The following is a 27,085-nucleotide window of genomic DNA, read 5'->3' as shown; positions in this document are numbered from 1 at the left end:
CACTTGATCCTCAAAACAACCATATGAGGTAGATGCTACTATTATAGTAGAGAAGCTTATGAAGAACAAAAAAAACACATACTAAAGGCAAGAATATGCCCAGGTACAAAGAAAATAATGACATTTTGCCCTTTGAGTTTAGCAATTGTGCTAGCTCAAATTCATATTTGTAGCAGACCCAAATGTCTCCTTTAAAAAATGCAATTGGTCAGACACAACTCTTTAGGGAATTTTTGGAAAAGTCATCAGAGGATAGGTTACAAGGATCGATTGAACAGTATCTCCATGATATCATTAATTAGGTAAAAATAATTTCTAACCCTAAATCAGAATGAGGCTTCTAACAAAGACCCTGTTCTTAATGAGCAGAAAATCAAAATTAAAAAAGACAAAGCAAAATAAAACAAATTAAAGCCTGTTGTCAACAGTTAGCTAGTCTGTATTTCTGAGTTTAGTTTCTAGAACAGGGTCTGTTCTTTTGGAAAGGAACTGTTCAAATTAGATGTAAAGAGAAGTTCCATAAACTAGTACCCAATGCAAACACATCTTATAATACTACAGAACCAAAAGATTATGCAGCTATCAAAAAAAAAAGAACAAGAAGTCATGCTTAAAGAGACTAATCCAAAGGTTCAGCAGAAACTATACACACTGAGGCTACTTTGCCATACAAGTCCAATAGGAAGCAGCTGCCTCAGAAGATGCAGCACCGAAGTACTAGAAGTACACAAGTGCCCTGGCCATGCATGTTCTCTTTCTCTGAAGATGGCTAAGTGGCACAGTGGATAGAGTGCCAGTCACAGAGTTCAGGAAGACCCAAGTCCAAATCCGCCCTCAGACATTTAGGAGCTGTGCAATGCTAAGCAAATCACTTAGCCTCTGTTTTAGTTTGATTATTATGAGATCATATGACATAATTTTTAAGCACATAGTAAGGGCTTTATAAATGTTAACAACTATTATTGTTATTGTGTCTTTCCATGTATCACTTACTATCAATGTTGTATATATTTTATAAAAATGTATTCTACATCTATGGGAAAATATAGCTATTTTTCTCATTATAGTGACCCCACTGGAAGACCCTCAATGCACACTTTTAAAATGGGTCCCCCAGGCAATAAATACAATAGGTTCAAAATATTCAATGGGTCTGCACTCCTTAAACTAGCTTCTGGGTCCCCAGTGGTTCCTTTATGCTCCAATAGTCAAACAAAGAACACAATTAGCTTAAAGCATTAGCATTTCTGAAATAGCATTATAAGATCATTAGCAACAAAAAATCTTTCCCATAAACCAAGAGTACAGTTTACAGAAATATACTGTAGCAAGGAATTGTGGATACACACACACATATATCACATAAATAAGAATGTGTGAGAAGGAGCAACTCATGCCTCTGAGTCTGCAGTTACAGAACTACTGATGTCTTTGCATGGCTCTCAATGAATTGGTTCTCAGAGTCTCTGCCTGGCACTATTTCATCAGTCTCTTCTGGACATTGTTTGACTACAGCCTCTTTCATCTTCAGCTTCTGGTTCAGTTATATCCTCAGTGGTTTTGTGCTTCAAGTAGGATGTTGACCTTCCAAAGCTTGAAATACAGGATACATAGAGACTATCTTCTTTCTCTAAGCAACAGAATACATAAGAAAATCCATTTCTAGAAAATCTAGTACGTGAAACTCTCAAACTCAGCAATTCTTGAATATAGAGTTATTCATGAGGCTACTTGCAAAGTTGGTACTGCTATGAGAATTTCGATTCTCTGCTAGATGGCTAGATTCCAGAATTGTAATGTGCCTAGGAAGCTTAGCATCCCATTGCTTCTGTACAGAAGACTTGGATTCAGCAACATGTTTGCATTTCCCATCTTATGCTACATGTAAATACTAATGCTTTGAAGTGGATGGAAAGGCAATAACTGAAGTCATAAATTCTGAATTGTTGACACCCTACTTTGCTTCTATTTTCTCTACAAAGAAAAATGATCTTCAGACTGAAAGGGATAGAACAAATATACTCAAAAAGAAAAAATAGGATAAATCTGGAAATGTGTTCAAGCAATCAGAATCAGATGAACTGCCTTCCAGATAGTGTATATATTTGATATTACCATAAAAATGATTTCAGAGAAACATGCAGTCTTACAAGAACATACAAGCAAATGTACACTGAAGGAAGCAGAAAATAAGCAATCACTTTATCAATGTAAACAGAAAGAACAAAAATTGAAAAACCAAAATCTAAATGTTGTAGAATTATAATGATCATGTTTGTCTCCCAAAGAAGAGATGAGAAAATGTACCTTGCTCCCATTATTGGAATGGTGAAGAACAATGAATGGGAAGCATTTCATATTCTATCAGACTCCAGTGATGTATTAGAAAGTTTTCCTGAATCACTTTCTTTTTTCTCTCTTTTTTTGTTGTTAAAAGGGAAGGCTCAATCATAAGCCCAGAAAGAAAGGAGTTATAAAAAAAGTATCTGTTAAAAATTATTCAAAAATAAACTCATGAAGAATTGATAGTATAATTCAAGACTGGAAATGGACAAAGAATGTTTCAGTTTTCAAAATAAGGATGTCTCTAGACAATAAGCTATGAATTTGATCAACTCAAATTTTCAAACACATTGTCAGAGATTTTTTATGAATATTCAGAAAGTGAAGGAAACAATGAACCAGCATCAGTCCCTTAAGAACAACTTCATTTCCTTTTATGACAGGATTGCTAAACTGGCATATATCAATGATGTGCAGTGGATAGAGCACCAGCCCTGGAGTCAGGAGTACCTGAGTTCAAATCTGGCCTCAAACACTTAATAATTTCCCATCTGTGTGGCCTTGGACAAGCCACTTAACCCCCACTGCCTTGCAAAAAAAAAAAAAAAAAACCAATGATGTGCATTGACAAAATATGCCTGGATTTCAGGAAAGCATTGGGCAAATTATTTCATGTTATCCTGGAGGACAAGATGAAGACATTTGGGCTGAAAGAGTAGTTAGGTGAATTTGGAACTACCTGAATAACACAACTCAAAGAGTTTCTTAGAGAATAAATGTCGCTGTGGAGGGAGATCTTTATAGTGAAAGCAATAGTGTTCTCACTGTCCTTGATCGGGCTTCTTAGCTTTATCAATGACTTGGTTAAAAGCCTAAGTAATAATGCATATCAAATGTGTTCATGCCTTGAAGCTGGAAAGAGGAACTAACACATTGAATGACAGAATTAGGATCCAAAAAGCTCTTTGCGGCCTGAAATAATGAGATTAATCTATTAAGATGACATTTAATAGGAATAAATTTAAAACCTACATCTAAGAAAGACTTGATTTTTGTCTTCATATATTTAAAGGTTTGTCATCTGCATGAGATTAAGACTTGTTCTGCCTAGACTCAGAGAACAGATCTTAGAGTCATTTGTGGAAGTTATTAAAAAAAGCCAATTTTAGCTCATCTAACATGGGAATACAGAAATGACAGTCTGGATGATATGCATGGAAAGCAACTTTACTAGGCAGTTCCAAAGGTCTAAGCAGGGCATAATTGATATGGTGGTACTTCAGACCAGGATGCATAATAAAGGATAGGAGGAAACCAGTATAGATTTAGAAAACTTGGAGGCATGGTCTATGCCCTAATCAGTTTCTGATAAGCTCCTTGATACTGGTGATGAGATGGAGAAAAAAAACAAAAGCAATCTTTAAATCAACTTTTCCCTCATAACTAAAGTTACTGAGGTCCAAACTTAGTGCTAAGAATGTAGGTTCCCAGGTCACAAAAAGGAGACAGGAAAAAGGATTTTTCTAGGGCTGCATCCCTTCTAAAATGTTCCTGGATTTTTATACAACAAATAAAACACTGCTGAATTTTAAATTTGCAAGGATTTCAAAGCTAACCCTTTTATTTTATAGATAAGAAAACTGAGGTTCAGGAAAAACCAAATGAATCATTTGTAGCAAAATCAGACATAGAACCAAAATTTTCTAATTCTATATGCTAATGCTCCTAAAGAACATGAAAATCAGTTCATTATAAATCAAATTGTTTTCTTAATAACTTGAATTATAAATCTGAAGATGCTCTAGTCTGCCTTCAGATAGTTTTTTTAAATGACAATGGCATGTTTGATTTAAGCTTTTCTGTTCCTCCAGACATCTTTCTTTGCTTTATCAATAAAGGGCAATCCCTTAAATACAAATAAGCCTTCCAAAGTCAGAAATAAAAAAAATCTTGAGCTATATAAAATGTCAGAGCTCAAAGGGATCTTAGAAGATAGAACCACAGAACTAGAAGGAAAAAAACTAAAGAACATAGAGTTGGAAGGACTCTTAGAATTTAGAATGTCACTGTTGAAAGGAACTTTGGAGAACACTATTAGAGCAAGAGGAGGACCTTAAAGAGTTTTACAGATGAAGAAATAAAGTCCTAAAATAAATTTAATTTGTTGGGGCAGCTAGGTGATGCAGTGGATAGAGTACCAGCCTTGGAGTCAGGAGTACCTGGGTTCAAATCTGACCTCAGACACTTAATAATTACCTACTTAACCCCATTCTCTTGAAAAATCTAAAAAAAAGAAAAAAAATACACACACACACACACACACACACACACACACACACATATATAATTTGTCCAAAATACACACCTTTTTAGTTAAAGAACAAAAGCCAGAACAAAAACCTTCCAGACTAATGTGCCTTTAGTACATTGAAAGTCACACATTGCTTGGTAGCACAATATTTCAAGGTATTCTTCAATTAATCATTTATTTTAAAAGAGGGTAAACTTTGAATTAAAATATAATCACACCTGAATATTTTGCATTAAGCACCTAAAATTATCAGTAATATCAAATATTGAAAAGGCAGTTCATAATAGAAAAAGAATGGGAAAAAACTTAAAGCAGCTAATATAACATTGGAAGAGAATGCTGGATTTGGAGGAAGGACATTTTGACATGAGTTTGAGCATTGCCTCACTTACTGGGTATCACAAAAAAAAAGAAACACTCATATCCCATAGAACTGAGATTCAGAGAACTTAAATAATCTAATCTATCTAAAGATCAAACCCAGATCCTCCAGCTTCAGAGTCAACCAACAAGTTGATTTTTATTCAAGTGGGGTCTGACTCTTCTTAACATTTGAAATTTTCTTGGCAAAAGGGTGATTTGCCATTTCCTTTTCCAGCTCATTTTACAGATGAGAAAACGAGGCAAACAGGGTGACTCACCCATGGTCAAGCTAGTAAGATTCTGAGGCCAGATTTGAACTCAGGGAGATGTCTTCCTTCTTCCAGGTCTGGTGCTCTATTCACAGTGCCACCTAACAGCCCAATAGCTGGTAGAGTTGGAATTTAAGCCTCCATGCCTTCATTTCCTCATCAGCAAAGTGATAGTGTTGCTTGGACTATGAAATCTCTACAATCCCTTCTACCTCTAAAATAGATGTTTTGACAGCTTGAGGAAATAATGGAGAGAGGGGAAATAATGTAATCAGGATGATTTGGTTCATCTTCTGTTTCTGACACGGTTTGATCCTGGGTGAGTAATGTGGGCAATTTTCCAATACTAGCAACTGCAGAACAGTTTAAGTAAAGGATGATTCCTAACCAGAAACCCTGAACATAACAACATAATAGGATAGGACAAAAAAAAAAAGGAAAGAAATTGACTCAATTCTGTTTTCCCACTATTTCATGTCTGCCAAGAAGGCACAGAATTTTGAACTGAAGCTTGGGTTATAATCCTATCCCTACTACTATTTGGTTTTTGTTTATTTTGGTTTTTCTGGGGTTAAATGACTTGCCCAAGGTCACAAAGCTAGGAAGTATCAAGTGTCTGAGGCTCTTTGAACTCAGGTCTACCTGACTCCTGAACCAGTGCTTTGTCCACTGTTCCACCTTAGCTGCCCCTTTGGAAGGAAGGAAAGCAAAAAAGGGAGGGAGGAGGGAGAAAGAAAAAAAGTTCTTTGACCTTTAAAAATTAGGTCTCTCTAGTTCCCAAATCTGAAAGGCCTCTGAAAAAAAATGTAACTCTATTCAGAAATAACCAACTCTTCATGGCCCCCATTTGGGGTTTTCTTGACAAAAATACTGGAGTGGTTTGCCATTTCCTTCTCCAACTCATAAGGAAACTGAAGCAAAGAGTAAGGTGACTTGCCTTGGGTCACACAGATGGTATCAGAGGTGGGATTTGAACTCATGAAGATGAGTCTTCCTGATTCCAAGACCAGTGCTCTATACACTGCACACCATGGAAAGAAGGAAAGCAAACAAAGGGAAGGAGGAGGAAGAAAGGTAAAGGATGGAATGGAAGCCATCTCACAAAGACAAAACTTCTCCCACTTAAATGATTCTGCCCAAGTTGATGTTGGAAGTTAGAACCAGGAGACTGAATTCTTGAATAGGGAACAGCTGAGAAAGAAGGCACTGCCAGGGATTCAATTGTTATTGACCTAACACAGAATTGTCTCCACTGAATTGCTTTGTGTTCCTTGTGTAGTTGTCTTCAGGCAGCCTGGCATCGTGATCCTGGCACCCTAGAGTATTCTCCTAAGGTATATATACTTCACACCAGAGCAAAGCACTCAAGAGACACAGAGAAAATACCCCTAGGATACTTGAATCCATTACTTGTGGCTCCTATGGAATAATCTCAACCATCAGAGATTAAAATTCTTTCAATACATGATGAGAGGGAGGTTGTTACCCTCCTTCAAGCTTATTAACAATAACTAATCCTTTATTACACTTACAACTCAGCTATCTTCCTTACTACCATTCTAACATTCCATACACACACCCTTCAAAGCAATTCAATCCTCCTTTGAGTTTTTTTTTTAATAGTAAACTTGAAAGTGGAACAAAACAGAGCTGAAATGGTTATCCAGTCTTGTGAGTGTACCAGCAATTTTGGCAATGAGTCTTACTCCTACCCATCACTATGGGAAGGGAAGGGAAGATAAGATTAGATTATTAGAAAGGACCCTTGAATCAGTTGTATCCATTCAGAAGTTAGGATGCAAAATTAAAACCAAGAAAACAAGAATGAGAGTGAGGCTTTATCTCTTTTTTGCCATTATCAATCCCACTTTGCAACATTGCTTATGATCTCTCCTTTATAGTAGAATAATCATTAAAAATATTCAGAATTATTTCTTACATGTGGGAGTTAGGGGAGCAATGCTCCTGCAATCTAGATAAGTCATGTAAAATTTTTTGACCCTCCCCCCTTCATTCCAGAAAAGTCTGATTTTTTTCCCTTTTTTTTTAAGGTATAATAAGTACCTTGGTTATAGGCTGTATATGTAAGTCAAAGTTAAGTAAAAAGTACTATAAGAAAACCTTTTTCTTCAACGTCTACTGACCTTAGCATATTGTCTGAGACTTCTGTAAAGCTCAAAAAAAAATTCCCATTTAATTTTTTATGCTGACCCACAAAGTACCAAAATAACAATGGGGAAAGTCACAATCTGAAAGACATAACCGTATATAGAACTTTTAAAGTTTACAAAGTACTTTTCTTCCCATAACCCTATGAGGCAGGGTATAGGGGAAGCTAGGTGGAAATAGAATATCAGTCCTGAAGTGGGGAAGTCATAAGAACACTAGATTTGGGGTGAGAACAGGGTTTAAATCCTACTTCTATCTTGTATATATCTGAGTGACCTTGGACAAAGTCACCTCATTTCTCTGGGACTCAGTTTCCTAAACTGCAAAATGAGGTGATTATTGCACTAGTTGGCCTGCCTCTTGTTATAAAGTCTTTTTTTTTTTTGCTTTCCAAGAGTTTCCAAGAAGTGATTTGTCCATCTTTGAATTCAGGTCCTCTAGCACCACATCCACATAAGATTGGAAGGATTAAAGCATGGGACGGGAATTTATTGAAAGAGGTGAGGAAAGGGATGCAAAAGTTTGGAGCATAAAATTTTCTCCAGAGAAATCATGTTTAGATTAAGATTAGACACTTCCTTGAGGAACCTTGGCAGCTTGGGGTTTGGGGGAGGGAAATTGGACAAATTTCTAGTAAGTGAGTCAAAATTCAAAGCCAGGTCTCCCAATTCCAACATAATTAGAATAAGATCTGTCCCTCAAAAGATCTTAAGAAGCCTTCTAGGAGAATGGTTCTTAAATTCATCTGTGTTTTGTAATATCCTGAAATCTACAGAACCCTTTTTGCCCATATTCATAATTGAAGGAAATACTAAATTTCAGTTGGAGATTGGTGAAAATAAAGATGTAATACTTTTTTCCCATCCAACTTCACAGACTCTTTTGAAATCTATCCATGAATCCCATGGTTATTTGTGAAACTCGGATTAAAAACTCCTTCTCTACAGCAGGGTTCAAACAAGGTTCAAGTTTCTGAACTAGACTAGGTCAGATGTGTGATACCCATATGTGTCAAAAAAAAATAATAATTCCCCTAAGTCTGTTGCCTACAATCTAAAAGCACCTTCCTCTGCAAGGGGGTGGGGGGAGGGAATTTACAGCTAGAAACCGACATTTTTAATGCTTTCACAAATGCTGAATCAGCTTGTCAAAGGGTAGCCGGGTACAGAAACCATCAGTAGGAACAAGCTTCTAAGAGAGATTTATAGGGGCCTTTGGGCTATTCTTTCAAGTCCAGAGTATAAAACCAATCCTCCCCTGAAGTCATCAATCAACCAGTAGAGAAAGACTGGAAAATTTTGACCCAGATTTTCAATCTGGGGGTATATTTTGTGACCAAAACCAGTTTGACCATATACGCAAGGATTGCCCCACATTTCAGGGCCTTGCCTCATTTTCCCCTTCACTAAGAACCCACAGTGATCTTGTATTCTATTCTGTCAGTTTGATGTCCTTTGTTTTTTATACAACAGTCATTTCCTAATATACTCCCCTCACAAAGCTCCTCCTCCTCCCTGCTAACAAAGAAAATGCTTAAATCAAACCAAGCAATGCAAGACTACATCTAATAATCTAGAAAGCCTTTCACACCTCTAGTTGCCCCTATCTGTTGAGAGAAAACATTTTTCAAGTGGAGGAGACACATTTTTCTGCCTCCTAGCTTCTAACCATAAAAAACTTCAAAAGGTCCATCTGCTTCCCTAAATAACCTTTAATCCATGGATGCCACCTTCCCCAATAAAGAGGAATAAAACTATAAGAAAACTGATGTTTCTAGGCAGCTACTGGATTTTAAGTTGTGTTTAAATTCTTTTCAAGATGTATTTTTTTTATGTTTTGGGGATGTGTGTGGTGTGTTTCAGTTATCAATCTAGGTATTCTATTTAACAGTGCATAGAATAGTATAAAAGGAGCAGAGTGCATTAGATGGCATTTGGGGAAATAATGACTTCAATGTTCTCAGATTTCTTGATGAGAGATCCCATTTTTGTAACATAAATATTTATCCAATAATGTTACAGAATATGGCTGAAAAATATAAAGCTTCAAAGAATTAATATTCTACCTGCAATAGAACCATTTAGAAAGGCATAGAGTCACATGCTCATACTCTATCATGTGACAAACATACTGTGAAAAAGCTATGTCATGTGATAAGCATGCCAGTCATGTAATGAATGTGCTATGTGCTGTCATGTTCTATGTTGAAAGTGCTGTGTCATGTGACAAACACAACTAATGCATTTTATCATATGGAAAGCCCACTGCCTCATGTGACCAAGATGGGTCCTTGAGAGGTTATCTAGCATACTACATCATGTAACAAACATGCAATTGCATGTGATGAGCAGGTCATGTAGGGACAGTACCACATCAAGAGATGAACTCATCATTTCATGTGCCAAATGCTGTATCATATGATGGACACACATAATTGATGAACATGTCACATCAACAAAGCTTACCATGTGACACATTATACATGGGGTGGACATGTTATATTGTGGTGGACATGTCACATCATTGATGGGTCATGTTACATCATGTTATGATCATGCTGTATAGCATATTGAAGCCTGTGATAAACACCATGCCATACTATGGACACATCATGTGATGATCATTTGCCAGACTGTCACAAAAGGTGGCAAACAATCCATTTCTTGTGGTTGCTGTACCCTTGTGTGACATCACATCATGTGACAAACATGCCATCTCATATAATGATTATCATTTTGCATGATGGAGCATTATGTGATGGAATTTGTTTTATCGAGTTGTCATATTTTCCAGAGACATTGGACCAAGAGTTGATAGAATATCAGCTGCATTCCCTATGTGTCCTTGGGAAGCAAGAAAGGCGCCAGCCAATCTATGCCAGGCTGGGAAAATGCTTATGCAGCTGGAACCCTTTGAAGATAAAGAGATAGACTCCCTTATCTTCATAGTTTAGGGGTTCCCAAGAGAAAAAAGTACAAATTTTCCAGAGCCTTGCTCCTCCCCTTTAGGAGGGGTTTTGTCCTTTTCCTACCTTTACGCCACTCTTCCCCCTCCTATGTCCTGCCCCTTCCTGGTATCACCTTATTCCTTTGGCCTTGGGTTATAAAAATGCAAACTTCTGTATGGATTGTGAACTCTTTGCTCTGACTTTGGGATACACATGCATGTTCATTTCTCTTATAATGAAATTAATTTTCATATCAGTTTCTTGATGTGATGTCCTGTTGATATACCCACAGTAATTTATATGTAAAAGATGCCACACAAACGTAAGTATAAGGGATCATAATCCCTCCACAATTACTGCACAGGTATCCACAAAATATTAAAGAAACTAAAGGTGGGTCTGCTGAACTTTAGTCTATCTTCTATGGAGGATTTGTAAAAAGACATACAAAAATTGCCCAGGATTAGGAAGAGTAAATTCACCACCACAGAGAGCCACCATGCCAAAAAAAAAAAAAAAAAAAACAGTTAAAATAGTGACTCTTCGACATTTCACAGACATAAATATCCTCTAGTAAAAGTCAAAGGCAGTTAACCAGACTCTGTGTCCCTTGAGCTGCTCAGCAAGTTGGGAGCACTCTATACTCAGCCTCATGGAGGTGGATTGCTAGACAATGAACCCTGACTCAGATCTATTAGAAGAGTTGTCTCACGAGGGGGTTCAAGCAAAACAATTTTAATTCACCAATTCCTAGGCATGTTATCAAGGGGACTAGCCAGGATCTCGAGGCCTAAACAAATCTTTAAAGATGATAAGCTGGAGCCTGCTGAACTATAGGAAGCCTCTGGAGTTCAAATGAGACTTTTCTCATTAAAGCAAATGTGAAAAGCCAGCAATAAACCAAGGCCCCAAGGGTGTTTACCTAAAATCTTGCTCTACCCACCCACCCTAGAACCCAATTAAATGAAATGTGATTGCAAATGCATTACACAACAATATTTTACAAATCATGTCTATGGGCTTCATTAAGTGTATATAAAATGGCTTTCTAATTAATTGTAAGTGAATTTCTATATTCAGTCGAGGTCTCTGGAGTTTTGTCTTCAATTTTTCCACAAATACATTTTTGCCCAAACAGAAAGTCGATGAAACTGCATGACTCTCTTTCCTACTATGTTTTCTGAAGTACATGGAAATTCCTCTTTTCAATAAACCCTTTGCATGTTAATTGTTTACTTTTAGTAAAAAGTTGATGACCATTGTGTTTAGATCATCTATTTTCTATTTAAATTCAAATTCAAAAACATTCATTGGTTGTTAAAATGAAAATGTCTGGCGAGCAGGAACCATGTTACTTTATTCTTTGGATCCCTTATATCACCTAGGACAGAGTCTTAAATATGGCAAGTGTTTAATAAAGGATTTATTGGCTGGTTAGAGGTAGACTGGTGGCCCAGTATGTAGAGGACTAGACTTAATATCAGAAGATCTAAGTTCAAATCCAGTCTCAGAAATTTACTAACTGCATGATCCTGGATAAGTCATTAGCCTCAACTTCCTTAACTGTAAAATGGAGAATATAACAGCACCTATACCTCCCAGAGTTTTTATGAGGACCAAATATACAATACTTAGCCCAGTATTAAGATGTTCACATAGTAGTTATCATGAAATTACAGGGAAATGGAAAGACATTACATGTAATCAGACCACTTCTGACACTGACTGCTGAACAAAGTTATTTTATCTCTCTGAGATTCAGTTTCCTAAACAATAACACACATTTACCTCATGAGTTTTTTTGTGAGGAAAACAGTTTAGAAAAATGAAATCATATATATATATATCCTCATTTTGGAATTCAGACATATAAGGTTCAAGGTGGCCCTACTTTTAGCAGAATGTTTGCAATGAAGGTCTAGTGTATAGTTCTCCCTTGAGTGTTTGCCTCTTGTTTGACCTTGTACTAGTCATTTAAATTCTTCAGGTTTTGGTTTTCTGTAAAATAAGGAGTCTGGAATACCACTACTGAGTCTATACCTTGAAGAGATCATTAAAAAGGGTAAAAACATCACTTGTACAAAAATATTCATAGCAGCCCTGTTTGTGGTGACAAAGAATTGGAAATTGAGTAAATGTCCATCAATTGAGGAATGGCTGAACAAACTATGGTATATGTACATTATGGAACACTATTGTTCTGTTAGAAACCAGGAGAGATGGGAATTCAGGGAGGCCTGGAAGGATTTGCAGGAACTGATGCTGAGTGAGATGAGCAGAACCAGAACATTGTACACCCTAACAGCAATGTGGGGATGATGATCAACCTTAATGGACTTGATCATTCCAGCAGTGTAACAATCAGGGACAATTTTAGGGTATCTACGATGGAGAATACCATCTGGATCCAAAGAAAGAATTATGCAGTTTAAAGACCAAAGATTATTACCTTTAATTTTAAAAGAGGGTATCTTATTATGTAATTTTGCTATCTCTTGTATTTTATTCTTTCCTTAATGATATTTCTCTCTCAACACATTCAATTTTGATTAATGATGGAAACAATGTAAAGACTATCAGACAGCCTTCTGTGGGGGGGGGAGCAAGATTGGGGTAAAAAAATTGTAAAATTAAAAAAACTATTTTAAAAAGTGAAAAAAATGAGGAGGATGGACGAGATGACTTCAAAAGTCACTTTGATCTATAATTAAGTTATGGTTGAAATCCTTAAATTCCTTAAAATCAAGCACCCAGATTCAAAGTCCATCAATATGCCTTAGTATAGTGTCTAGCACACACACAAATTTTTTATTCCCCAACCCCCACCCAAAGAATTTCTCTGCTCTGAACAGCTTGCAACAAGCTTATATTCCATCCAAAGCCCCATCAGAGTTCCCATTCCCCTAGAAAAGTGGATCCATCTGCAAAAATGTGCTTCATAAAACTCTCAGATTATATAAAGCCATTAAGTCTATGATTTTAAAGAAGCATAAAGATGCATCTCTTAGATCTTCACAAAAAGGTACATCCTTTAAGTGTCCATCTGTCAAGGCTAAGGAATGTATCAGGAATAAGGGTGAATTATTGTGTTAGATTCATAGAATCAAAGCTGAAAGCAAGAAAACCATTGATCTCATAAATAAAGCTAAGAGCTGATTTTATGAAAAAGCCAATAAAATAGACAAACCTTTGGTTAATCTGATTTTTTTGGAAAAAAAAAAAGAAAGAAAATAACCAAATCACCCATATCAAAAATGAAAAGGGTGAACTAACCACCAATTAGGAGATAATTTGGAGTTACTTTGCCAAACTGTATGCCAATAAATTGGATAACCTGAGTAAAATGGATGAATATTTACAAAAATACAAACTGCCCAGATTAACAGAAGAGGAAATAAATTACTTAAATAATTCCATTTCAAAAAAAAAAAAGAAGTTGAAGACACCATCAATAAACTCCCTAAAAAAAAAAATCTCCAAGTCCAGATGGATTTACAAGTGAATTCTAATTAAACATTTAAGGAACAATTAATTCCTATTCAACAAATAGGAGGAGTTCTGCCAAACTCCTTTGATGACACCAACATGGTGCTGATGCTTAAACCAGGAAGAACTAAAATGGACAAAGAAAATTATAGATTAATCTCCCTAATGAATATTGATGCAAAAATCTTAAATAAAACTTTAGCAATGAGACTACAGAAAGTTATTACTAGGATAATACACCATGATTAGGTAGGATTTATGCCAGGTAGGCAGGAATAGTTCAATATTAGAAAAACACTCAACATAAGTGAACATATCAAGAGCAAAACCAACAAAAATCATACGATCATCTCAATAGATACTAAAAAAGCCTTTGATAAAATACAACATCCATTCCTATTGAAAACACTAGAAAGTTTAGGAATAAATGGAGTTTTCCTTAAAATAATAAATTATATCTATCTAAAACCATCAACAAATATTATATGTAATGGGAATAAACACAGAACATTTCCAATAAACTCAGGGGTGAAATAAGGATGGCCATTATCACCATTACTATTCAATATTGTATTAGAAATGCTAGCTGTAGCAATAAGAGAAGAAAAAGAAATTGAAAGAATAAGAAATGGCCATGAAGAAGCAAAACTTTCATTCACTCTTTGCAAATGATATGATGGAATACTTAAAGAATCCAAGAAAATCATCTAAAAAACTCCTTGAAACAATTAACAAATTTTGCAAAGTAGCAGGATATAAAATAAACCCACATAAGTCATCAGCATTTCTATATAACAAAGCCCAAGAGCAAGAGATAGAAAGAGAAATTCCAATTAAAGTAACCCCAGACAACCTTAAATACTTGGGAATCTACCTCCCAAGACCAACCCAGAAACTATATGAACACAATTACAAAGCTTTTCTCACCCAAATAAAGTCAGATTTAAATAATTGGGAAAATGTTGATTGCTTATGGTTAGGTTGAGTAATATAATCAAAATGACAGTTCTACGCAAATTAAATTACTCATTCAGTGCCATACCAACCAAACTACGAAATAACTATTTTACGGAGCAAGAAAAAATAGTAAGAAAATTCATCTGGAGCAACAAAAGGTCAAGAATAGTCAAAATAAAGACTGACAGATTGTTTTCTGTGTGGGGGGAGGGAAGTAAGATTGGGAGAAAAATTATAAAACTCAAATAAAATCTTTAATAAAAAAATAAAAATAGCAAGGGAGGGACAGCTAGATGGTGCAGTGGATAGAGCTTGGGCCCTGGAGTCAGGAGGACCTGAGTTCAAATATGGCCTTAAACAATAATTACCTCGCTGTGTGGCATTCAGCAAGTCATTTATAACCCCATTGTCTTGAAAAACTAAACAAAACAAAACAAACAAACAAAAAAAGAATAGCAAGGGAACTTATGAAAAAAATATAAAAGAAGATGGCCTAGAGCTCCACCAGATCTAAAACTATACTATAAAGCTGTAGTCATCACAACTGCCTGATACTGGGTAAGAAATAGAGCAATGGATCAGTGGACTGGAATAGGTTCAAAAGAAACTGCACTAAATGACTCCAGCAATCTACTGTTTGACAAACCCAAAGACATCAGCCTCTAGGATAAGAATTTGCTATTTGACAAAAATTGTTGGAAAAACTGGGAAATAGTATAGCAAAAACTAGGCATAGACCCACATGTCATACCCTATACTAAAATGAGGTCAAAATGAATACAGGATTTAGACAAAGGATGACACCATAGATAAATTATTAGACCAAGAAATACTCTATCAAATATATGGAAAGGGATAAATTTATGACCAAACAAGAAGTTGAGTACATTATGAACTGCAGAATGGGGCGGCTAGGTGGCGCAGTGGATAAAGCACCGGCCCTGGAGTCAGGACTACCTGGGTTCAAATCTGGGCTCAGACACTTAATAATTACCTAGCTGTGTGGCCTTGGGCAAGCCACTTAACCCCATTTGCCTTGCAAAATCCTAAAAAAAAAAAAAACTGCAGAATGAATGATTTTTGACTATATTAAATTGAAAAGGGTTTGCATTAATAAAATCGATGCTGCCAAAATTAGAAGGAAAGCAAAGCTGGAAAACAATCTTTACAACTAGAAGTTCTGATAAAGGTCTCACTTCTAAAATATATAGAGAATTGCAGCAAATTTATAAGGTTATGGTAATTCCCCAATTGATAAATGGTCAAAGGATATAAATAGATAGTTTTCAAATGAAGAAATTAGAGCTATATATAAACCCTTTGAAAAAATGCCCCAAATCATTATTGATTAAAGAAATGCAAATTAAAACTAGGAAGTATCACACCTCATATCTATCAGATTGACCAAGATGAGAAAAAGAGAAAATGATCAATGTTGGAGAGATTGTGGGAGGATTAGGACATTAATGCATTGCTGGTGGAACTATGAATAGATCCAGCCATTCTGAAGAAAAATATGCAACTATGCCCAAAGACCAATAAAAATGTTCATACCCTTTGACCCAGAAATTCCAATTCTAGGTCTATATCCAGAAGAAAACATAAAAAATAGGAAAAGTCCCACGTTCCAAAAATATTCATAGCAGCTCTTTTTGTACTGGCAAAGAACTAGAAATTAAGGGGATGTCCATCAATTGGGGAATGGCTAAACACATATGGTACATGAATACTATGGAATATGATTGTTCTATAAGAAACCATAAATGGTCAGACTCTAGAGAAGCATGGAATGAGTTACAGGATATGATGCTGAGTGAAGGGAACAGAACCAAGAGAACAATGTACATGTTAACAACAACAACATCATGAGAGGATCAACCTTGATGGAAGCAGCTTCTTTCAGCAGTTCAGAGAGCTAGGACAACTATATTAGACCAGCTATGGACAATGTCATCCCTATCCAAAGAAAGAACAAAACAAAAACAAAAAAAAAACATCACTTCCAGATTTGATTAACATTTTATAAAAATTATCTCTTATGTATCTCTTTCCCTTGATCCTAATTCCTCATACCAAAAATGACTGATCTGTAAACATTTATCAAAATTATGTATATACAATGCTAACCTGGCTGTTTGCTGATGAGGGGAGGGGGATGGGAAGGGAGGGTAGAATGAAATTTTGTAACTTAAAAATGTGCATGTGCATATGGATAAAAAAATAAAAATAAATTTAAAAGAGAAAAAATAAATAAAAAAGATTCATAGAATCACAGAATCTTACTTACAAAGGACATCAAATATCAATTAGTTCAACCTAGAACTCCACAGGAGTATTCTCTATGATATCCTTGGCAACTGATTATCCAGACTCTGGCTTCTAAGATTTCTTTCCAGTCCTGACAATCAATGTTCTATATTCTGTTCTTTCATCCCTAATATCCCATGTTCTAACATCTAAGTCTTTGTTTTTTGTTCTCTAATATTCTAAACTCCCTTCTAGTCCCAATAAAATATTCTACACTTGACAATTCTGACACATACAAGTCAATGTCATTCTTTAAAAAAAAAAAACTAAAACCCATATTTCCAACTGCTTTCTCAGTCACCCATTATATTCCCTGGTTTGCTAAGAATGACTTTTAACAGATTCTAAAAGTTAAATACACCTTCAAAGGACAGAGATTTGAAGATGGAAGACAGAATTGTAGATATTCAAAAGAAAGTGTTATAAGGCCAAAGATAAGTCAAGAGTCAAGAAATATATTATCAGCAATGACAATATCATAAAGGAAGGTGTACTGTTTTATATAGTTCCCTTTGACTCTTTCAAGTGGACAAGTTCTAATACATATAAGTGTTAAGCCATCAGGGAATGAATTTGAAAAGTGCCTCATAGCAGGAATTGAATTCAAGCTGCTCTGAACCATTTTCAGCGACATGTGCTCAGAGCTGTAGAATTCATGCTTTTCCGCAATTCTTTGGTCCCTGTGATCTCTGCATAGGAAAGAGAATGGGCTAAAAAAGAGAATTCTTAAAGTGAATGAGCCACCTATCAAAAACCTTTAGAAAATAAATTCTTCTCTTGCTATATTCTTCCTTTCCTCAGAATTTGAGGAATGAAACTTAAACTCCTCCTCCTTCCTGTCTTTTTCTCTATCTCGTCTATCACTGTATCTCTGTCTCTGTCTTTTGCTGTCTGTCTGTCTGTCTGTCTGTCTGTCTGTCTGTCTGTCTCTCTCTCTCTCTCTCTCTCTCTCTCTCTCTCTCTCTGTCATGTACAGAATGAGGTGAGTTGAGTCAGTATCTCAAGGTCTTGACTGGGTCTTCTGCTTTCTATTTCTTTCCCTGAATATAGGTGAACTTAATAGCAATACTGAGAAAGACATTTCTTAACTAGGAGGTAACAAATTTGAGAGGTTGAAAGGTTCTGGCTGTCTCAGTCAGTGCTAGCTATACTATAGGAAGTGCTTTCCATAATTACCACAACATTTCTTTTTTTCAAATATATGCAAAAATAGATTCCTATGGATCTGTTAGAAGTGCTTTTCATAATTACCACATTTCTTTTTTATTTTTTCAATTATATGCAAAAATAGATTAATATGGATCTATGTTTAGCATGGTTATACATGTATAGCTTTATACTTAGATTGCTTTCTGTCAGGGGAAGTGAGAAGGGAAGGGAGGAAGAGAGAAAAATGCAAAATTCAAAATTGCAAAAAATGATTGTTGAAAACTACTATTGCATGTAGTTGGAAAACTAAAATATTTAATGCATGCAAAGATAGGTTTCAACAATCATTTTTGTAAGGTTTTTGAATTTCACATTTCCTCTCTCCCCCTGAGAAAACAATCTAATATAGGTTATACATGTATAACTATAGTAAACATATATCTATATTATTCATCATATTTTGAAAGAAGAATCAAATAAAAGGGGGGATCATGAGAGTAAAAATACCATAATACATAAAACAAATTTTAAAAATTGAAAACTAGTAAGTTTTGGTCTGCATTTAGATTCCTTAGTTGCTTCTCTGGATGTGCATGGTATTTTCCATTACAAGTTCTTTAGAATTGTCATTACCATACTACTGGGATGAATAACAAGTCCATCATAGTTGATTATCACACAATGTTGTTGTTAGTACCATAACACTTCTTAGAGGAAATGATGACTACAAATGAAAAAATGAGTCTAAGCCCCAGAAGACTGAAAGGGATGAACTTTGAGGAAGGGATTTGTTTGAATGCTGCAGAACTAAGATAAAGGTAAAAGTTCTTTGAACAGTCCCACTAAATGTTCCATGTTTTGAGTATCAGTCTTTCAGAAGAACATAAGAGTAAGAGTTATGAGCTATTGTAATATATTCTAAATTTTTGTCACTGTGGGCTTATAAGTCTTTTGTGTTTTAAATATTTCTTTTGTATTGAGGAAATAAATAACCAATCTACATTATATATTGACTACTACATTATATATTGGAGAGAACTTAATTTAGCCATGACCCAAAGTTAAAGTTTAAGGGCTTTTTCCCTGTGTAACCTCAGTGAAGTTTCCCATGTGGAAATGATTAGATGAAATCTAGGATTCCTTTAGGTCTAAATCTTATGTTACTATGATTCAGAATTAATGACCTTATTTACCAGTTTAACCTTTTCCTAACATCCATCCTTCTGTATCTTAAACAATATTTTTTTTAAATTAAGTTTTCATAGATACTGGTATACACAAGTGCCTGCTAGATGGAGTTTTAGTAGTCCTGGTAAGGCAAGAGTTTTTATTAACATCCATTACCCCACATTAACTTTGAAAAATATAACAAGATAACAAAAGTAATTCTGATCTTGAACTTCAAACTTCTGCAAACATTCCCTATGAAATAGTCAGTGCTTCTAAAATATCAATGCATTTGAGGCTGATGGTTAAACTTCTATGATAGTCCTATTCCACACTTAATAGTTAGCAGTATTCACTTACTTCCTTGACCTGTTTCATCCTTGTAGGTTTCTGAGGAGTTATGTGGAAATAACTGCAAATAGAAATAAGCATAATTAGGAAATAATGTTTCAGCAGATTAACACAAATATAAAGTATAGACAAAGCACTCTTCCTAACAAGAAAATAATTAGATTTCTGTTTCTTTGGTTGTGTTTGGGATTGACACTGAGTAGAAAATGCAATAGTGACTCACAGGCCCAATCATAATTGGTACAGAAATTTTAATCTTTGTTCCTAGAGAATTCACCATATTGGTGCTGGTCTTAGTGCAGACCCCTCATCAACTTTACCCCAATGAAGTTCTGAATTTTCCCAGCTCAAATAATCTGCCAGCCTCAGCCTCCCCCCACTTGCAGGGATTACAGATGATTGCCACCATGCCTGGCTTGGTATGATTGTTTTAATAGTGAATTAAACAGTATTTTAAATATCAATTCAAGGCTCTTAAGATTTAGGCAATGGTTAGTCTCTTGAAAATTTTACATGTTTTTCTAAGAATAACCCTGTGAATCAAGCAGTACAAGCATTTCAATTTGTAGGTGAGGAAAGTAGAATTCCAAAAAGTTGTGATTTTCTCCAAGTTAAATAGCAAATTAACAACAGAATTGAAACACAGACTCAAGTCTCCCAATAGTTAATTCACTGTTCTTTCCACTACATCTGGTCATTCCACATCCCAATCATTTTCAAATCATGCTATTCCAGATCTCCCCCTTAACCCCACTCCCAACAAAATCTTGGACCCTGCCCCTGGTATGCTGAGAGATGTTTTCACCATATCATATTCAAACATTTCAGACATCCAAAGACATTTTCCAAACATATTCAAACCAAGACACTAGGTGCCACACACCCTTTCTAGTTCCCTTTCATGTACATCTTCCCTCATTCTACTGTAAGCTCCTTGAGGGCAAAGACTACTCTAAATTGTCAAAAAATCTCCATTACTTAGCACCATAAAGGAAGTACTGAAAGAGAGCTTGATCTCCATGCATTCATATATTCAATAATTTGGAGTTTTTAAGTGTTTAAATCACTTCAAACTCCAGCTCTTGGTTTTAAGGATATATCTTCCTTGCTTAAAGGAAAAAAAAAAAGTCTAAGAATTTTGGAAAATGAAACAAATAATAATAATTATGAGCCTACAACTTTTTTGGAAGGATGAAAAAGTTTTGTCCTTCCATTATTTACTGATGATTTAAAGAAATTACAATTAATTTAATCTAGAGAATTTGGACAATGATTGGCAATTGAATAGATTTTGTTAGATTTTGTCCTTCAATTTAGTCTTTTCAAACTATTATGAGATATAACCCTAAGGTGGCTAATATTTACAGAACTTTGTTTTTAAATACATTTACTGATATTGCCATTATGATGAAATTTTCTGAGAAGTGAGAAGCTATTTAAACTGCTCAGTGGTTCAGGAAATGCAAAATATGCATTTGCCTTACTGATACAAGTAAATCAAGCCAAAAGAATATGTAGGATTTTCTTTTCAAAGATGGAATTTCAGAAATTATTTGCAAAAAAAATTAAAGAAACATTAAAATCAGACTTAAATAATTGGGCAAATATCAACTGCTCATGGATAGGCCAAGCAAATATACTAAAAATGACAATTCTACCAAAATTAAACTACTTGCTTAGTGCCCCACAAATCAAAATTCCAAAAAATTACTCTGAGTTAGAAAAAATTGTAAGTTAATACATATGGAGACATAAAAATTTGAGACTCTCCAGGGATTTAATGGGGAAAAAGTACAAAAGAAGGTGGCTTAGTCCTACCAGATCTAAAATGATGTTATAAAGCATCAGTCATCAAAACTGTCTGGTATTGGCTAAGACATAGTGGTGAATCAGTGGAATAGACTAGGTGCAAAGGCAGGAAATGATTATAGCAATCTGCTATTTGATAAACTCAAAGCATCCAACTATTGGGATTAAAACTCCCTCTTTGATTAAAAAAAATTGTGGGAAAATTGGAAGTTAGTATGGAAGAAACTTGGATTAGACCAACTCCTCACACACTATACCAAGATAAGATCAAAATGGATACAGGATTTAGACATAAAAAAACAATATTATAAGCAAACTAGAAGATCAAGGAGTAGTTTACCCGTCAGATCTATGGAAAGGGAAGCAGTTTATGACTAAAGAAGAGATGGAGAACAGCATTAAAAACAAACTAGATACTTTTGATTACATTGAATTAAAATGCTTTTGCACGGACAAACCTCTGTAATCAAGATCAAAAGAAATGTAGTAAATTGGGAGACAATTTTTACAACTAGTGTTTCCAACAAAGGATTGATCTTTAAAATATACAGAGAACTAAGTCAAATTTTTTTAAAAATAGACAAGCCATTCCCCAATGGACAAATGGTCAAAGGATATGCAAAGGCAATTTACAGATGAGGAAATCAAAGCGATCTACAATCATATGAAAAATTGCTCTAAATCACTAATTATTAGAGAAATGCAAATTAAAACATGTCTGAGGTACCACTTCACACCTCTCAGACTGGCCAATATGACAATGACCAATGTTGGAAGGGATGTGGAAAATCTGGGACACTAATACATTGTTGGTGGAGCTGTCAACTCATCCAACCTTTCTGGAGAGCAATTTAGAATTATGCCCAAAGGGCAACAAAAATGTGCATACCCTTTGATCCATCAATACCACTACTGGGTTTTATACCCTGAAGAAATTATGAAAAGGGGCAAAAACATCACCTGTACAAAAATGTTCATAGCAGTTCTGTTTGTGGTGGCAAAGAAATGAAAACTGAGGGAATGTCCATCAGTTGGGGAATGGCTCAACAAACTGTGCTATATGTATATCATGGAACACTATTGTTCTATTAGAAACCAGAAGGGAATAGGAATTCAGGAAAACCTGGAAGGATTTGCATGAACTGATGTTGAGTGAGATGAGCAGAACAAGAAAAACATTGTATACCCTAAAAACAACATGGGAGTGATGATCAATCTTAATGGACTTGCTCATGCCAACAGGGCAACAATCAGGCACAATTTTGGGGTATCTGCAATGAAGAATACCATCTGTATCCAGAGAAAGAACTTTGGAGTTTGAACAAAGACCAAGGACTATTAACTTTAATTTTTAAAAAAAAATGTTGTCTTATTATGTAATTCTGCTCTTCCTTAAGGATATGATTTCTCTCTCATCACATTCAACTTAGATCAATGCATACTATGGGAATGATATAAAGACTAGCAAATTGCCTTCTGTGGGGGGGAGGAAGCAAGATTGGGGGAAAAGTTTTAAAATTCAAAATAAAACCTTTCTAAAATTTAAAAAAAAGAAAATTAAAGAAACATTGAAAAACAAATACTATAAATTCTGGAATTCTTCAAGATCAGTATTGTTTGCTCACAAAGAATGGAAACAAACTATGGTTAAAGAACTGTGGATCAGAAAATAGGAGACAAGTTCAAATCCCAACTCCGCCAAGCATACAAATAGTGTGATGCCATAAGCCCATGAAACAGGCCCCAAGGTCATGCATATCATTCAGAGACAAACTTCTGTTTTCTTTTCCATGGAATTACAGAATAGCAGACCTTGAAGAAATTTTTGAAATCACTTGTTCCAATAAGTTTACAGAGGAGGAAAACTGAAACACAGTTCAATTTTACTTGCCTACTATAATCAAACTCTCTTAGTTTTTCCATTATAACACTTGACTCCACTCATGTCTCAAGTTGCCACGTTGTTTTAAATTAGTGGCATCCATCTAGTTGCACTACTAATAGCAACTTTGATTCCATTCACAACTTCTCATGGCTAATTTTTGCATTCCAACATCAGTTCTGGGCAGGTCCTCTTTTTTGTCTATATTATATTCCTCATCATGCCCTCTTCAAATCTAATTTCCCTCAAGGCTCAATTAGGAGATTTTCCCCTTTCCCCTAATCGTTCCTGCCTTCTCCCACCCCCTCATATTATATTTATCAAGTTATATATTATATTGTCTCATTAAACTGTAAAATCTTTGAGGGCAGTAACTTTTTTCACTTTGCCTTCTTTACTTCAAACACAATGTTTTGCACATAGTAGGCACTGCAGATCTTAGATTTAGAACTGAAAAAGTTCCTAGAGGTCATTTAAATTCAACTCCCCTCCTTTTACAAATAACAAACCTGAGGGCCAGAGAAGTGAAGTCATTTGTCCAGGTTTATACAGATAACAAGTGGTAGAACCTGGTTTTTAACCTGGGACCTCTGACTTCAAATCCATCACTCTTTCCACCATGGCATGTTGCATCTCACAACAAATATATATTGAATTGGGTTGGATAAAATGGGACAAGGGAATTTTAATATAATTTCATTTGTGAATGAATAAATGACTGGAATAGGAGAGAAGATTTCAGTTTGAAACACTGTCATTAGATTCCATTTTCTCCTTAACTGAAAAACATTTTTTAGAGGGATGAGAAAAGAAATTCCCTACAATTTTTTCATATCAAGCATAATAGACAAAAAAGTGAGTTATGAAAAAACTATCAGGAAGTAAGACAGTAACAAAATTAGTTAAAACAGGAAAAAATGGGAAATACTGTACCAATATAGGAAAAAAATGTACGTGCCTACTTAATCAATTCTTCCTGATAGATGACTTATCTCTACATACTTAAAATTGAACTATTTTTATTGTTTTTAGCACCATATACACACATACATATATACATGCACACATATACACACATACAAATTCACCAACCCTGTGAAGTGAAATAAAAATATTTCAATATACAGATAAGAAAAGGGAAGTTCAGAATGGAAAATAACTTGCCCAAGATCACCTGAATTATAAACAGCAGAACCAAACTTCCAACTCAGGTCTGATTCAAGTTCAGTCCACTTTTCTTAGACTGTGCTGCTCACTAGTTAAATTCATAAAATGTTAAAGGTAAATGGGATACAGAATATTCAATGACAAAGTTATGAGAAATCTCAGAAAATACAATGTAAGAACTAGAAGGTACCCTAGGGAATCATCTAGTCCAACCTCCTGATGATCAGAAAAGGTCAGAACCTATAGAACAGTGTAGAAGAAAATGAAATGATTCCAGGTTTTTATATAGACTGGAAGAGATACAATTACACTATCTATGTCTTTTTTGTCAATGTGCTGAATAGTCATTAAAGATAATCAGGGAAGGTTTTGGGTGACTTTTGAAGGACTGGGTGAAGAAATCACTTTGTGAAGCACTATATAATTGAGAACTACTATGAGAAAGTAGCCATAAGGAGATAGAGAGGAAAGATTTGGAGAGAGAGCTAAAAATCCACCACCACCACTTAAAGAAGTGAAAGAATGGTAAAAATGCTGATTCCAGATTTATCAAAAAGCGGTGCAGTGGATAGCAAGCCAGACCTGAAGTCAGGAAAACTCATCTGACCTCAGACATTTACTGGCTCTGTGATCCTGGGCAAGTCAAATCCCCTGCTTTCCTCATCTATAAAATGAGTTGAAGGAAATGGCAAACTCTCTCCAGTAACTTTGGCAAGAAAATTTCAATTGGAGTCAACTACTAAACAACAAAGTATCCTGACAGACTACAACTCAGTACTAATTGGGGATTATGAGTAATAGCATAGAATATTAAGAGAAAGATCATGGTATCTAGCATCAGAAAACCTGGGCTCAAATCCCATTCTGACTTCCTAGTCACATGTCAGTTCTGCTTTCCAGGCCTCATTTTTCTCATCTATTAAATGAGCTCAAGTCCCAGTCCTGTTTCTTATTCTCAGGTGGCCACTTTCCCTCTTCCCATCCTCATTTTTCTGATGTGATCAATAAGAGGTTTGGGACTAAATAACCTCTGAGGCTCTTCTAGTTCTAAAAGCCTAGCTCTGTAGTGTGTATTTGACACACAATCTAGTTTCCTAAATATTTTCCCTAAGCGGTTCCTTTATTGAGGAACAAAGCTAAAGCCAAACCCCCAGGACCTTGCCGATCAATTTTGGATCCATCCACTCCACCCCCCCAAAAAAAAAAAACCATCACCTCTCCCGGCCCCAGGCCAACTTACTCCAGTTTCTTGAACCCTTCTTTCCCAGCTGCTACATATCTCCCCCCTTCCTGCAGCTCCTCCAACTCCTGGACCAGATGTCCGTGACAGGAAGTGTAGAGCCGCCTCACTCCGAAGGGCACTGCCACCTTCTCATTCAATTGAATCATCAAGGCTTCAAAGCTAGGGACCCACCTGCGATTGATCACAAACTTCTTGCCCACGTAAAACTTATCTCCGTTGCGATACACAAAGATGGTCCTGGATGGAGTGATGCCCAACAGGCTGTGAGAAAAGTGTCTTTGGGAGCCCATGATGAATGGGGAAGGAAAGACCAAATACCCAATCAACTAAGAGATATGTACTTCGGCAGGTGTCTTTTTTCTTGCCTTGCAAGTTCCAACCCCCATGAAGGTAGAAGAGCAGGAAGGGGCAAGGTGCTGAATAAGAGGCAGAAGTGGAGGTAGTTCAGCTCCAGAAGCGGTTTGGACAAGTTGGTTTGGACTTCAACTTTTTCTTGTCTTCCCTTCCCTTCTCTCTACAGGTGGACTAGGAGCCAAAGAGCTATCTAGCGGCAGGAGCAGGAGCAGTACCTGAGACTCTGGTCCCTGGAGCATCACTCCATGCCTGAGGCTGGGGGCTGGGGGCTGGGGGGCCCCCAACACAGGAGAGGACACTGGCCTGCAAATCCGTCCCCAGGCTTCAGCAGCAGCACAAGATGTCGCCGCCAGCCGAAATCCGGAGCGATAATGGGTCAGGGGTCTCTCTACCTAGGCTCCCACCTGCCCCTGCCTTGGGGGTCTGGCATTGACGCGGCCTGGAGCTATTGTGACCGCTGGCTCTGGTTGGACAGCCTAGGTAGAGAAAGAGAGGAGGCATCCTGCGAGGGGGTGGAGGCGTAACAGGAGATGAGACCCGGGTGGGATGAGGAATTTAGCACCCAGTTATCATAGGGCATCTGGCCCGATTTCCTACCATCCCACTAGGTGGGGATACTGAGGCTGGAAATGGAATTGTGGTTTGCTCTTGGTCACACTGCCAAACGGTGAGGAACCAGGGAAAGGAGGAAGACAAAGTAGAGCATTGAATTCTCACCCGTGCACGGTTGTTCAAACCTTGACTGCTTCCTAAAGCCAGCATGACCCTGACCAAACTAGTTCTCTTAAGACCTCAGTTTCCTCATTTATAAAGCAGGCAGCTAAGGGGTACAATAGTATCTGGTCTAGAATCAAAAAGACCCAAGTTCAAA

General features: G+C 36.2%; 1 protein-coding gene across 13 annotated transcripts in view; it reads right to left on the bottom strand.

Moving 5' to 3' along the window:
* DCDC2C (doublecortin domain containing 2C) overlaps positions 1–26,712 on the bottom strand; it is a 229,963-nt gene extending 203,251 nt beyond the window's left edge. For 5 of the 13 annotated variants that reach the window (XR_012473395.1, XR_012473399.1, XR_012473398.1 and 2 more), the window contains exons 1-2: positions 25,858–26,709; positions 19,769–19,820 (exon numbers count right to left, since the gene is read on the bottom strand). Coding sequence is in view for 3 of the 13 variants with exons in the window: in XM_074209597.1 (XP_074065698.1) it covers positions 19,769–19,820; positions 25,858–26,150 (345 nt within the window). In the remaining 10 variants the exon portion in view is untranslated. Of the gene's footprint in view, positions 1–19,768; positions 19,821–25,857 lie in introns of all 13 variants that reach the window. The other 8 variants (XR_012473396.1, XR_012473404.1, XM_074209599.1 and 5 more) reach the window with 4 other exon arrangements.
* Between the last annotated feature and the right edge of the window lie 373 nt (positions 26,713–27,085).

Source organism: Macrotis lagotis, chromosome 1 (assembly GCF_037893015.1).
Source record: "Macrotis lagotis isolate mMagLag1 chromosome 1, bilby.v1.9.chrom.fasta, whole genome shotgun sequence".
NCBI classification, from domain to species: Eukaryota; Metazoa; Chordata; class Mammalia; order Peramelemorphia; family Peramelidae; genus Macrotis; species Macrotis lagotis.
The sequence above is the reverse complement of the archived record's forward strand: the minus strand, read 5'-3'. Positions and strand labels throughout refer to the sequence as shown.